The 14495-nt window shown below is 37.8% G+C and overlaps 3 protein-coding genes across 3 annotated transcripts; 1 reads left to right on the forward strand and 2 right to left on the reverse strand.

Annotated features, from left to right (window-relative positions):
* Positions 1-4250: 4250 nt before the first annotated feature.
* LOC117623607 (histone H3.v1) lies at positions 4251-6402 on the forward strand. Its single transcript, XM_034354655.1, has 3 exons — positions 4251-5194; positions 5299-5397; positions 6060-6402. The coding sequence occupies exons 1-2, from the start codon at positions 4460-4462 to the stop codon at positions 5389-5391; spliced, it is 828 nt and encodes a 275-aa protein (XP_034210546.1). The 5' UTR covers positions 4251-4459; the 3' UTR covers positions 5392-5397; positions 6060-6402.
* A 1168-nt stretch (positions 6403-7570) lies between these two features.
* Positions 7571-9196, reverse strand: LOC117623432 (peroxisomal and mitochondrial division factor 2-like). Its single transcript, XM_034354410.1, has 2 exons — positions 8978-9196; positions 7571-8788 (listed from the first exon to the last, which is right to left on the reverse strand). Exon 2 carries the CDS (start codon positions 8778-8780, stop codon positions 7818-7820), a length of 963 nt encoding a protein of 320 aa, XP_034210301.1. The 5' UTR covers positions 8781-8788; positions 8978-9196; the 3' UTR covers positions 7571-7817.
* Positions 9197-12140: 2944 nt separating this feature from the next.
* Positions 12141-13012, reverse strand: LOC117622578 (transcription factor PAR1-like). The gene has a single exon (XM_034353312.1). It carries the CDS (start codon positions 12840-12842, stop codon positions 12423-12425), a length of 420 nt encoding a protein of 139 aa, XP_034209203.1. The 5' UTR covers positions 12843-13012; the 3' UTR covers positions 12141-12422.
* Positions 13013-14495: the final 1483 nt, after the last annotated feature.

Below are 14495 nucleotides of genomic sequence, written 5' to 3' on the forward strand. Positions count from 1 at the left end.
GGGTAAATACCATACTCCTAGGATTTACATGCTTGTTGGAGGTTTTCACTAATCTTAATGAGTTTCTATGTGTTGATATTTGACCTAAATACCATGGGCGAATTGCATATATGAATATATGAGTTAACCTAAATATCATAAGTAATTCATTAAAAAGAAAAACTAAGCGGCGACATCAAATGGTTAGTTAATAGGTAGGTGAATAAGAGGCTATATCGAATTACTAGTGGTGAATTCATTGTCCTAGTGCTTTTATCAATTTGAATTTCTCATCCTTGTGTTTCGTGACTTTCTATTTGTTTTGTCTTTTAATTTCGTTGGTAATTAAATCATTCTTTCACAAACCCCTTTTGTGTTTACGTGAGTATGTTACGTGTTTAATTTCTTGTTTATATAATTAGAGTAGTTAAAGTATTTTGTGAAGTAAATTAGGTTAGACTAATTGGAAGTTGAACTCAATCCTCGTGGGAATGACCACTTATTTTCCATACTATATTACGATTGACCTTGTGCACTTGTGAGTATAATTTGTGTTTAGACTAATCTTTATAATCTCCATTTTTCAAGTTGTCTAAAATCAAGGTGCCACATCAACATTAAACAATTGACCGTGTGGTCAACTTAAAGGAAGGATGAAATTTGACAATTTTGAAAACGTAAAGGTGTAAATTGATAAAATTGATACCCTGGGGCCCATATTTAGAACGACCCCAAACTTGCAGGGTGTCTTTTGTCTTTAGCCCTAACTTGTAAGTTATGGGGGTAGAAATAGATTTAAATTAGGCATAAAGTCATTTTTTATCCCTGTAGTTTATCATTTTTATCACTGTGGTCCTTGTAGTTTCAATTTGATCAATTTTGTCCCCGTAGTTTCAATTCTGAGCAATTCAAGGACAATCTCCATTTTTTAGTCAAATTACTCTAATATGGAAGGCATTTCGGTCCAACTTATAGTCCCTCCACAACTACCCCCACAAACACCTAGCAGCCTCTCCCCAACCACCTTCTCCTATTCCCCATCCCCCTCCCCACCCAACCTCTTCCTCCTAACTCAACTCACTCCCTATTCTTGTTCACCCGTTTGATATTTGCTCCTGTGATGGAAGGGTAAAGTTCCCAATTGCCTTGAAAACCACTAACTGGTCAGCAAGTCAACTTTCTTTAGTGTGTGAGCATGTCACTGCTAGTAATAAAAATTCTAATAGACTTCTTAAAAATAGATAACTTGCGCCCCAAGTTACTGATTCCTAAACAAACGATTGTGAATTTGGGTGAGGAATATCTCCCAAGTAAGTTCTTTTCCTGCCTCAGACTAGTGAGGAATTCATAATTTTTCACAGTACAATGTTGGTAGTTCTTGCCATAATAAATAGTAAGGAAGTGAACTGTTTTCAGGCGAAACTGACTTTTATAAAACCCTACAGTAAAAAATAAACTCTAGAAAGACAAAAAGAGGGCTGGACTTCCATTTCTCCCTGGACAGAAGCTTCTGATCCGGGCTGGACTAGGTATGTCTGTGTTGGACTGGACTGTTCCCAACTTCAATTGCTACGCTTCAGCTGTAAATCGATACCAACGTTAGAGTTTGGCAGAGCTTTAATCTATTTCAAATCCTGGAAGACTTTTTGAACAAGCAGAATTGCGGCCTCTTCAGTCTGAAAGAGGCATAAGTGGCTGGACTTGAGAATTACTGAGCTAGAACTGCACTGTGGTACCTGTTCTGCTTGGTCAGGGCTCTCCATAAATTTGTTAAGGTTTTCATATTTGTAAAAACTCAAACTCTGCTTGTTTTAGCTTTTGCTGAACCAAATTTGTAACGAGAGAAATCTCGTTTTGAATGACTTATTCTAAGTCTGAAACTAGAAGTTTTGATTTGTAGCTGACTTCTTTCTTGTAGCTTAATAAGCTTTTGGTTGCTTCAGCTTGTTTGAAGGTTCTTTGAGATCAAGTGATCATTTTGAGTTTTTGTCTTTTGACTGATTTTTTGGTTGTTTGATTGATTGTCTTTTTGCTCTGTTCACCCTATCATATATTTATAGGAAATACTGGAGTAGGATTTCCAATCCTTTTAAAAATGGGCGGCAGATTTTCTGAAAATGATCTTTTATTTTTAAAAATGCAAAGAAAATGGTTTTTATCAATTCTGGCAGATAAGCCCTCCATAGTCAATTCCTAAGGTAGTCACTTCCCTGTATTTTCTGAAAGAAAACCTAACCCTTCTTCTTTAATTCCACCTGCTTTGTAAGAGCTCAAACTGTGATGGTTAGTTTAATTTTCCGTCTGAACAACTCTCTACTTTCTACTTATCTCAAAACACAGTCTGTTTATCTCTTGAAAATGGTGCCTTTCCTTGGAGCAGAATTTTCTCTGAGTATATAAAAGGGATTTTGATCTTCTAATGGCAGAGATTTTTCAGAGATGTCTTTTTCACACCTGCCCCTGTTTAACTCTCTTATCAACTCAGTTGAAAATGTTGACTTTCCAAAGTCTTTCTAGGCAGTCACGTGGGCTTCCTTGAGAACAGATTCCCCAGAAAAAATTTGCTAATTTGTTCCTGGGCTTTTTGAGAGAAATTGTAGGTTTTTGTAGACTTGGCCCAATTCAATTTTTCTTTTATCAATCTGCTTAGTTTGTAACCGCCATTTAATTTGGCGTTTTTTACAATTATGTCTTTTTCGAAAAAGACGTGGGTCTCTGATGTGGATTGGGCTCTTTCTTGACCTGGTAATTGAAGCCCATTTTTTTTGTTCCTTTCTGTTTTATGGCCCTTTCTTTAGGAAGATGGGCTGGTGCTTTTTTAAATTTCTTTTGCCCCAAACAATTCTATAGCCACAACCCAACCACCCCCACTATCACCTTATACCCTCCCTCCACAACCACCTTTTCCCCTCACTATCGCTCTCTCATCAAACTCCAAAACTAATTCCATGCATTGCTTAAAACCTCTCCTCATTGACCCATGATAAAGTAGGGGGCTTGAGACTTGAAAGCATAAGAAAAGCTACAATAAGGGTTGCTTGTGTGGCTAGGGAGTAGTTGTGGAAGGGATGCATGATTGGACCGAAATGCCCCTCCACATTAAAGTAATTAGGCAAAAAATTAGAGATTATCCTTGAATTGCTCGAAATTGAAATTACAGGGACCATAGTGGGAAAAGTGACAAACTACAAGGACTAAAAGTACCACTAAATTATACAGCTTTAAAACTAGTAGAGGTCTCCATTAACATTTTGGAGATGGTCCCTCACAACTCACATGTATCACAATCTTGAGATGGCCCCTCATCTCAATAGTTTCACCTCCCCTATAAATAACCCACAATAACGGTTTTACTCTTCAAATTGACGGTGAAATTTACAAATAATGTGATGGAATGACTGAATAGGAACGAATGAGAGAGTTGGAAAACCAAAATGGCAAAAAAATTAGTTGAATAACAAAAATGAAACTTGAGTATAAGTTCATGAACTATTGCAGTTAAAAATCCATAAATAAATAAATAAAAATAGTATGCATAAAATTTCATTAAAAAATACTTCGCACGTCTTAAACATAAAAAATACCTCTTTAATTCCAAATAAAGATCTAACCCGATCAACCATTACAGAAAAATGGTTTTAAGTATAGGAATATAACTTTTTCACACTGCCAAAAAAGACTCCAATGAAACACAAAGTCGCACACTGGTGGTGACTCTTGGTTGAAGCATTGAAACCGTTTATTAAAGCTCCCGCCTTTTTAACTCCTGAGGGCCCCCCATGCATCAAATATGTGCAGATGTAGCGTTGTATTTCCCTCCTTGACCGTTCCAATTTCAAAAACGTTAAAAATCAAACTCACGGCATGCTTTCTCTGCTCTATCTGCCATTCCATATGAATATATGATTTCTTTGTAAACTCACAGCCACCAGTCAACAAGCAGGCCATGCCTTCACGTTCGCATTCACGTCCAAAGAAAACCATTTCAAAATCTGCTAAGAAACAAATGAAGTGTACCAAAGAATCCATCTACCAGTCTCCACCTATCCTTCATGTCCGAGGTTTCTCTCTCTCTCTCTCTCTCTCTCTCTCTCTCTCTCTCTCTCTCTCTCTCTCTTTATTGGATTCCTATTTGTTATTTGCTTAATTGGAAATTGGCTTCCACATAGTTTGACTTTATTTCTTATTGATCCATCTGTAATTTCCTTTATGTTTTCTTAATTCCATTTTTGTTCTCTCTGTACCATGTTAAACTAATATATATATATATATATATATATATATATACACAGAGAGAGAGAGAGAGAGAGAGAGAGAGAGAGAGAGAGAGAGAGAAATTTATGACTTGAAATTTTGTGATGGCAAAGAATTGAGTGGTTGTGAGACTGCTTCTGTGACTTGTCAAAGCCATTCTGATTATCAATATTCATTAGGAGGAGAAGAAGAAGAGAGACGGAAACTTTCTGCAGATCTTAACCAAATGGCGGATTCTTCAAACGGGAAATTAGAGGAGACACTGAAAGTTCAACCAGATGATGAAGTTAAGGTGGTTGAATCTGTGACGGACATAGCTATTGATGATTATTCTGCGGCTGGAAAGAAAACCCATGACGGTGATGATTCGAGTTCGAGTAGTAGCAGTTCAGATGAAGAGACAGAAGCTGGTGAGAAGAGTGCTAAAGTGGCGGATTCAGGGGAAGTGGAGGAGACGAAAGAAGTTTCCGTAGTGGTTGTTGAGACTGTTGAATCTCTGTCCAACCATTTGGATCAAGGTGTTGTTGATGATTTGGAAGCTGTGAAGGAAGAAGAGGAGAAAGTTTTGGCATCTGTCGATGGGACCAATGAATCTTCTCCGGCCATAACAGATTTGGTGTCAGAGCAGATTGAGGAAAAAACATTGACATATTTGGATGAGAGCAATGGGGTTTCTCTAGCTGAAACAGATTTGGTGTCCAAGGAGGTTGAGGAACCAGCATTGCCTTCTTTGAGTGAGCATGATGAGCCTGCTCCAGTCATAACAGATGTTGAAGAAAAGAGTGAGGTTGTAGATGTGGTGTCAAAGAGAATTGAAGAGACAATTGGAGAGTCATCTAGTGAGAATGTTGTTGATGGATCCTCGAAGCCGTCGCCTGATCAGGTTCCTCCTCCACTTGAATCAGCTGATGCTGGAGAAGAGTATGGGAAGCCTGTGATTCCTGAAAGCACCGGAAATCCGGTAATTAAGTTGATTCAACTGTTTCTTTACATGTTTAACATTTTCTAGCTCACTTGAAATTCTTTTCAATTGAATGATCATCTCTTGGTTTCGTGTGTTGGCAGTCTATTGTATCTGTCACTGGACGCCCCCTGCAACCAACTTCATGGAAGAGTTGCTGTGGACTTTTCGAAGTTCTGCATCGATCCAATCGATAATTCGAGGTAAATTACATCAACATCATAGTCTAATTATCATTACATTAGTTTATGGTGTGAACTCTATTGTGCATAGTGTATGATAAAAGGTCGTTTTATCGATCTGAGTGGGAAGAACAAGATATACTAAATGTGCTCTTCATGAACAACCTCAAACTCACCGAAGACTCCTAACGAAACACTGTCCCATCAACTGTTTAAGATTTTGTTTTAGATCTTTTTTTTTTTTGCTGAGAATTCATTCATGTTTTCCTGCTTTCTTTTTTTCTTGAATTATTGGGTGAAAGAATTAACCAAATAAAAGTTTGGAATGTGCTGTCATGTGGTGGCATGTGTTGGCATAAACTCTGTATATTAACATGTTGCTTCAGAAACATGGCTTTACAGCTTGTGGCCTACCATGTTTCGACATTGCATCTCATTTCCTTTTGCACAGTGCTAAACAACATGTTCACCAGTCAATGGGGTCTAGTTCAGTGAAAAAGAATCTTAACTTGCAGATTAGTGGTCTCAAGTTCGAACCCCTATGGCACTGTTGGTAGTGTATGAGAAACCTTCATTCCCTTATAATTTAAACTATCGCTTGTATTAAAAAAAAAAACAACAACATGTTCATCAAAAGTGTAAAGTGTAAGCTAACTAGTTTTTTTTTAATCCAATTTGTGCAGAGACAAAGCAAAGCGTTATGGTGCAGCTGAGAACTAGATATGAAGGTTGCAGAGACTGAGACAGCTACACTTAATTATATAAGCCTTTTCGGCGATTTGGAGCTTCACATTCGTTTAGCTTAGGAGCGGAAGATTGAGATTGGGTTATGCGTGATTGTGTGTGGAGTGAATTTCGTTAGTGGTTCTTTAATTATATTTTCCGTATTTATATAGAGGAAAAAAAAAAGAAAAAAAAACCGTTCTTTGATATTCCTACAGTGATTTGTATTGTATTTATTGAGGATTTTGCTCTGTTCTTCTGTTTTTTTGGGTAAATATTGAACGGAAAAGTTTGTTACCAAAATGTATATCATCTATTTGTTTATCATACCTTAAATGGTAAAAAGAGTCATCCTCGCTAAGCAATTATCAAAACGTGCATAATACGCGACCGTGTTCCATGCACATCAACGACTAACAATCATTCACATAGCAATGATAGAATGATAGATTGTATAAATCATCAAAATAAAAAGTAAGGACCAGGCGAAAGATGTTAAAAAAAATTGGAAAGGGTGTATTAATTTGACAATATATCTCTCACAAATGAGTATATGACAAAGTGAAGTCAACCTAAAATTGTACAAGATTTTAACTTCTGTTATCAAAATCCAAAAGGGATATCTTAACCCGTCTGTAATTATCCAAGCTACAATTTTGATAACTTCACATGTAACTCCAAATCCCAACGTCCTTGAGAAAAACTCCAAATCTCAACCAGGGGAGAGTCTTTATGCACATATGCAACATACTCTGATTCCAAGTACAACCAAGATCATAACACGTAACACTAAAACCAAGTTTCTTAACGAACTGCCGGAAAGAGCAGGATATTGTGGCAATAAAACAGACAACGACTGGATTATCGGATAAGATCGATATACATTTCATTAGCAATGGGGATGATTGCTTAACAAGTTAACGTGGATTGTACCTAAACGGAGGATCAACTTCTCAAAGAAACCCAAGTGAGTTTGAGCCTCCACAAATTGCACCATAAAGCAGCTAAACTGGTTGAACAAATATGGTTTAATGAATGTTTCCCTGCCGACAGATACACTTCGGCTTCTATGTAAAAATGGTGTTCTACAGTTAACCGAATTGAGGACTTGTCTTATTGAGAGTCCCAGCACCACACTAAGTGGGCAAAAAATAAACAAAAATGAAAAGTGGGGCGCAACAAGGCACTAAATTAGAAACAACCGGTGACCAAGGCTATAATCACTGATGGGTTACCAGCTTGGCTCTGATTACAGAACAATTTTTTATCAAAACCTACTAAATAGCATTTTAAGGAAAGCACCAACAAGGCAATTGGACAATCTTAGTAAAAGTGATGCGAGATATCAAAAGCGATTAAACAGAATTAGAATATAAGTGCTACAAGTACAACATCAAATAATAAGCAAAAAATCTTGATACTGCATTTGTGATATTCAAGCAATTCAAAATACAGTATAGACGATAGTGGAAGTATATTAAATCTGCAAAACTATATATATGAAGTTTTTTTCCAACCAAGCAAGTAAAAGCTAAACAGCAAAGCATCCCAAAATGATTGAGATAACATGACAACCATAGGCTCATAATAAAAAAAACCAAAAAGCCAACAAAAAAAGCATTTCTAACAAAATTGTAACATGCTCTTAATCAATAAACCCCTAACCTCTAGCTTTAAACCTGCCCGGATTTTTTCTCTATAGCCGCATCGCAATCCAATCACCTAGGCCTTAGATACAACACATAGACGGCAGCAGCTGCCACGGCAACAATGGCTCCAGTAGACCCTGCAACAACTGGCAAGCTCAATCCCTTTGGACCCGTCTCTCCTCCTTCCAAAATCTCCTTCATTTCATCCACAGTCCCATTAATGGCCCCAACAGTCCTCTCCCTCAATCCATTAATAACCTTGTTAGCCTCCACCACATCCTTCTGCAATTGTCCCATCTTCAGTTCCACGGCTCTGCACTTGTCCTCCGATTCCCTCAATGCCGCCTCGACATCGAGAGTCTCCTTCATTTTCTTCCCCAATTCAACAACGTTCTTGGTGATCACCGACTCCAATTCCTCAATTTTCTTCTTGAACAAACTAAGCTCATTCTCTTTCTCATCAAGTCTCTCCCTCATCTCCTCCTCAACCCTAATTCTCTTGCTCTTCTCCTCAGTTTCCTTCACTTCCAAAACCCCAATCTTCCTCTCCAATTCCCTAACCCACTTCTCGCTCTCAGCTTTGGCCTTCTTCAGGCTCTCAAGCTCTTTCTCCAATCTATCAATTTTCGCTCCTTTCTCTCCCAAAACACGCTTCAGCTCCGCAACTTCGCTATTCGCCTCCTCCACTTCGGCCATCGCCGAGATCAGGTCTTGTTGGAGCCTCGATACCTCAGTCTCAAGCTCCATCGCTCTATTCGCAACCGATTCCAGAACATTTTTTCCCTCGTCGTTCCGTTCGATCTCCAACTCCATCTCCCGGAGCTTCTCCTTCGTGTCCTTCTCGCCTCTCTTCAACTTCTCGATCTCCGTCGTCAGTTCCTTGATTTTCTCATTGCTTTCTTTGTTCTCGCGCTCCAACTGCAGCTTCTCCCGCTCCAAACCCTCGATCTTCCGGCCCATTTCCGCCGTCTGATCGGCATCGTAGAAGGCCTCAGTATCGTCGACGATTTCAACCGTCTTCTCGTCTGCCATGTCTAAACCTACATGCGCACGCGCACACACAAGACCAGAAGCCAATCAGAACCAGAAAATCGAAAATGCAAAATGCAAATTTCAAAATCGCATAAATAAGTTTCATCTATCAATTTTCTTGCAGTTTCAAACGAAAACGAGAATAATAGGACTTCAATTCTTCAAAGAAATAGAAATAGTATGAGAGAAAACCAAACCCGAAAGCAATCAGCAATGGTGCTTCTACTGATGAGGTGATCTGCGTGGGACGAGAGTGTTCCGAGTAAACAGGGCCAGATGAGAGTGACGAGCCTTTAGGGTTTCTACTTCTTACAAATTTTCATTACCCTTCTCCGTCTTCTTTTTCCCTAGAATTACAGCAGGCATCGAATCTAATCAGTGATGAGGAACGGACGGCTGAGAGTCGTCGATGGTGCGGTGCACGTGCTAAAAGTTGTGGGACCCGTCCCTTTCTGATTTTGCTGATGATTTGAACCACTTGGCGGGTGGTGGACAAGTGGATTTTGATTGTTGGGCTGGATTTGAAACAACATCTAGCCCAAACTTGTCTCTGGATACTCATCTTCAATCTTTCGAATTTGTAATATTCTTTCAGGAGACTTTAGAAAATGTCAAAGGAAAGAGAAAATATTAAAAAGAAGTTAAAATGGACAAAATTACTCTTATTTATTTTTAAATTTTTTAAGTAATTCTTTATATTTGCATGTCTTTTATTTAAAAGTTGAGAAGTCTTTTTGACTTTTTTGAAAAAATTTTGACTTTTTCCAAAAGTGAAAGTTTTTGTGTGGATAAAACCTAAATTTACTTATTCTTTTTGGGCACCCAATAAATATTTACAAAATCTCAACCCTACCCTTCATTTGAAACTCTTGAATAAAATAAAAAAAACCCTTCATTTGAAAATTATTTAACAAAGTTGGAACAATTGCAATGATTGGCCGCACAATCACCATGGCGACCAGCGAGGTCACTCACTCACCTTCTTTCTTCCTCCATTTTTCTTTTTATTTTTTAATTTTGTACCTAGAGTTTTCAATTCTTTCAAAGATATTTTATTATTTAGAGTTTTAAAATTTGAGACATTCTAGATAATATGTTGCCTGCATCGCTTATGCGTGTGCGTGTGTAATTCCTAATTGTTGATGAGAAGTTTGGTGAGGTGCACCTATCGTTAATGGTCAAAACTCGTCACGTAAGCTACTAACCTTAACAAAATTCTTTCATAGAATCTCTATCCAACAAATGAGGGCCTATCTTTTAAGCCATTAGATGTAGGGGGAGAGGCCCATTGTGCAGTCTAATTATTGTCGGCAGCAAAAACACCCCACCCAAGCCCCAATCTCATGTCATTCTTGGCCAAGCCCCAAGCAAAACGGAATGAAACATAAAGCACGGAGGAGGCAGGGAGATGATAGATGAAACATAAGAGAATGGGCAACGTCTGCAGTATTTTATTTGGTCGCTTTAACTTTAAAAAAAAAAAAAAAAAAAAAATTCGAAATTCCAAGTTTGACAGCCTTTTTTTCAGTTTTTGTTTGCATGATATAGCGAGCAAGCACCTTAACAAATACCATGAATGTTCCATGAGGGAGGACCACACCTGCCATTGGCGATGCGATCCATGGGCAGAGTGCTTTTCTTTCAGACAAGGCCACTTTTCCTTTGTTTCTTCTTCTTATCTATTTCTTAAATTCATCAGTCTTGAGTGCAACTCTACTCAACCAACATGCACATTAACAGTCCACACATGCATGCACCCGTTGGACACAGTGGTTTCCAACTACCCATAAACTTTTGCCTCCCAAGTGGTGCAGTGCAATGCCTTTATGGTCGTCTCAACTTTTTTTCAAATTAGCGGTATTTCTCTTATCAATATTGAAAGGCGTCTCAAGTTTAAAATCTAAGACCTAGATCTTAAGTCTTGAACGACTATATTTAATTTTGACGGTGCCCGTAATTTAATTGGAGTAGTCTAATCAATTGTAATAGTTTATTAACTTAGTTTAATTGAACACTTCAAATGTGACCTAATCACGGATTGAGTTGTGCTATTTCAATTAAATTTGATAAATATCATGATCGTTGTTTGATTAACTTATAAATGTTAGAATTGAACCACAATCAACATATATTGTGTTTTAAGACTCATATGAACTGGTTTGAATTCAACTCTAATTATATTCAAGGCAAACCACCAAACGAGAGTGGGGCATGAAGAGTAGAAGGGTTTATGATTAGATATATTATGTTGGGTGAGATCGATTTAACTGACGACCTATTTTAGTTCTAAAGCCCTCTTGGGCTAGTTCTGGGGACAAGATCAGGTATAGAGAAGAAGTAACGGTTTGATTTGATTTGATCATATGTTGCCAATAACCAAATGTCAAAAAGGGGAAATCCAGTTAGGTACTTTGACTAAACAAAGTATCATTAGACTTGCCAACTCGAAGTCAAACATTGGAAGGTTGCACAAAGCCACGAGCGACGACATCACCAAGTGTGTCAAAACAAAACACGGCTCAACATCGTGGGTGACCAAAATAATCTTATCATGCATGATTCAAATTAGGCTTAAAAAGAAAAACGTCAAAATAAATCAAAACCACTTAATTAATTGATGTTATTAATGCATACAATGTGCCTATCATCGGTTGGGTTTTCTCAATTAAAAATTTCTTCCGTTTTTCCTTTATCATCGGTTATATACAATGTACAAATCTCTTTCATCATGTCACGTAACATGTAATAAGTGAAATAAAGTCGTAATAGTTTCAAACCCGTGGAGAGAATAAATTAAAAATTACGCATCAGTTATCCATTTATCTCCACATGGTTACCTTTTCTCTTTCTACTTTAGCGCATATGTAATGTGACATGAAAAAGCCTTCAACCTAGATATATTATTATTGCTTAAAATTTATATTCTTGTCTTGTTTTCCAATTGACATATTAAACTTTTTAAAGGGGTAATTAAGTCAAAATACCAATTAATTAAAAGCTACTTTTAGCCCTCATTAATAATGTTTCCGTATAAGATGCCAAAACCAGTACAGCATTAACGTTTAGTCACTGAGAGTAGCTCACTAACCACATGCTAAACCACCTCAATCTTTTTCATAAGACACTAACCATTAGTTTCCTAAGTATAATTAAACAATCCAAATAAAACAAGAGAGATCAGACACCACCAGATGCAGCAAAACTATCATTATCTAATCACAACTCCTAGCCTCTCAGATAATCAGATTTCTGAGCCTGCAGTGCCATGAAGTTCCTGCAATATGCAGATGATCCAGACATCGCTTAATAGAAGGAGACTATATATATATATATATGGGAAATAAAATTCATACATCGATGTATTAAAAAGGCATTATATCATTTCTTTAGTACTAGAGAACTTGATCTTTTCCTATCCATTAGTTCATTACAAAAATATGAAAAAATTAACATTATAAGGAGGAAAAATAAAGAAGAAGGAAAAAAAAAAAGCTACCCACTACTACCCAACAAAGAAAATTGAAAAAGAAAAAAAAGAGAGGACAAAAAAGAAGAAGAGATTTCATTGGTCTGTCATGGAACCATAATAAGAACCTTCCAAACTCCCAATCAGCAAGAGGCCATAATTAATCAATCAATCAATCAACCTCCAAACTTCCTCTTCTCCTTCTCCAAGCCTTCAACAAAGCTTGCAAGAGCTTTCATGGCTTTGAGCTGACCCTGCAAGGCCATTATGTACCCAGCAGTCTCTTCAAACAGCTTGTCAACTCCAAGTGACTCCCCACCTGGCACAATCCGCTGCAATGCCTCAATCTTCTTCTCCACCTCCTTGTCACCATCTTCTTCACCACCATTCTTTACATCACTGGGCTGATTAGTCTTCATGCACTCTTCCCTTCTCTGTTTTCGGGCTCTTCGTTGAGCAGACTCTGCTCTCAGTTGGTTAAAGCTGGATAAAGATTCATGCACTGCATTACCCATGTGAGATTTTTGCTGGGTTTTTCTTTGCTTTCTCTTGAATGTAGATTTGGAAACTTGGGTTTGAGTTTGAGCTTCCTCCATGAGTTTGAGGGGAGGAAGAACAAAGGAGGAAGTTGTTTGTGTGAGTCTGTGAGGGGCAGACAGACAGACAGGGAGAGAGAGAGAGAGAGAGAGAAAGGCAAAGGTGGGTTATGACTTTCTTTGTGAACTGAAGAGAGGAAGGAGGTGTGTATGAGGTTGGCGTTAAATTATTGTTGAGCTCCAGAAATGTCAATGCCAACGAAGCTTTGGCCCACTAGTTTTGGCTTCCCAATCCCTTGTTTTGGATTTGGACTCTAGTGCTTTTCTTCACCTCTCTAATCAAGCGCGTTGTCCTGTTCATTAAGGTTTCGACACAAATGCCGTGTAATCTATTCCATTCTAATTTACATCATAAATAAATCATTTGACTAGCAGTGGCAGATATATGAATTTTTCTCGATCGAATAAGGTAAAGAAGTTCTTACACATTTTTCAAAAGAATAAAATTCATAATAAACTAATAGTTGATTGCTTCTTTTTAACAGGCATTATACTCTGTTCTCCACTCTTACCTTAATTACTTGATCCTAACGCTAGCCTAGTAATTGAACAAAACCAATGGAGAATAATTTGTTGAGTGCGGGCAACAACTCCCTCTCATCCCTGTTTAGGTTCACTTATGTTGACTAGTACGATACATGATAATTTCGTAATTGTCATGATTAATACGTTGACCAGTGTGATATATGATAATTTCTTAATTGTCACGATTAAATTAGGTCTAAAATAAAATCGAATAAGATACTACCACATCATTTGTGATCTTCTGTTGTATATGAACAAATAAACATTGTTAATACCAATTAAAACCTAAATTTACTTCATAATAACGAGAGAAAAACATATGGGGAAGGAAGAGGCGAACGCGCGGGAGGAGGGGTGGGAGGAGACTCTCCACGGGATCAGGTGTGGATAGGTTCATGTGAAATTACAGTATGGACTAGAGAGCAATGTCAATGGGCTCCACAGTAGAAAACAAAGGGAAAGAGAGAGCACATGCGATCACATGATTTTCTTGAACCTAACACCACCCATGTGCCTCAGTGCCTCCCTCTCTCCCTCTCTCCCTCTCTCCATTCCTTCCTGTGATCTACATTACTGGCTTGGCATGGTTGCCAAGTGGCACTCCCACCGGGACCCACCTAGAGCCCCACAAAAAAAAATTCTCATATTTTAAAAAATTTATTTTTTAATTTATTTATAAATATTTAGTCTATAAATAATAAATCGGAGGTTGTAAATAATATTATTATGGGGAAGGAGTGGTGGTGTTTCCAAGGAGGAAACCAGCGGGTGGTTTTGGTCATTGGGATTGTGTTAGAGATTTGGTGTGTTGGGCATATGGGGCTCCATGGGATCAGAGCCACCCACCCAAAGCCAAACCCAAGTTCCCTTTCCCTTCTTCTCTTGTTGCTGTCAGATTCACACACTACATTACATTTATACATATTATTATTTTATACATTATTTATTATTATTCTAAATAAATATAATTAATTAATTAACATTTCTTGGATCACAATCGCATTCAGAAAAGAATCAGATCCTTCCCTCCCACCACCTTCTTCTTTCTTCCTCTTGGAGTTCTCTTCTACTTGCAATTCCTTTTCTTTTCTCTTTCCTTCTTTTTTGTGATCCGTACTCAAGTCAAGT

The sequence above is a fragment of the Prunus dulcis genome, chromosome 3 (assembly GCF_902201215.1).
Source record: "Prunus dulcis chromosome 3, ALMONDv2, whole genome shotgun sequence".
NCBI classification, from domain to species: Eukaryota; Viridiplantae; Streptophyta; class Magnoliopsida; order Rosales; family Rosaceae; genus Prunus; species Prunus dulcis.

Excerpts from the sequence above, each read along its gene's own strand:
- LOC117623607 (XM_034354655.1), top strand. The coding sequence starts at position 4,460 with ATGGCGGATTCTTCAAACGGGAAATTAGAGGAGACACTGAAAGTTCAA. Across the intron at positions 5,195-5,298 it reads CTGAAAGCACCGGAAATCCG|TCTATTGTATCTGTCACTGG; the intron begins GTAATTAAGTTG and ends GTGTGTTGGCAG.
- LOC117623432 (XM_034354410.1), bottom strand. The coding sequence starts at position 8,780 with ATGGCAGACGAGAAGACGGTTGAAATCGTCGACGATACTGAGGCCTTC.
- LOC117622578 (XM_034353312.1), bottom strand. The coding sequence starts at position 12,842 with ATGGAGGAAGCTCAAACTCAAACCCAAGTTTCCAAATCTACATTCAAG.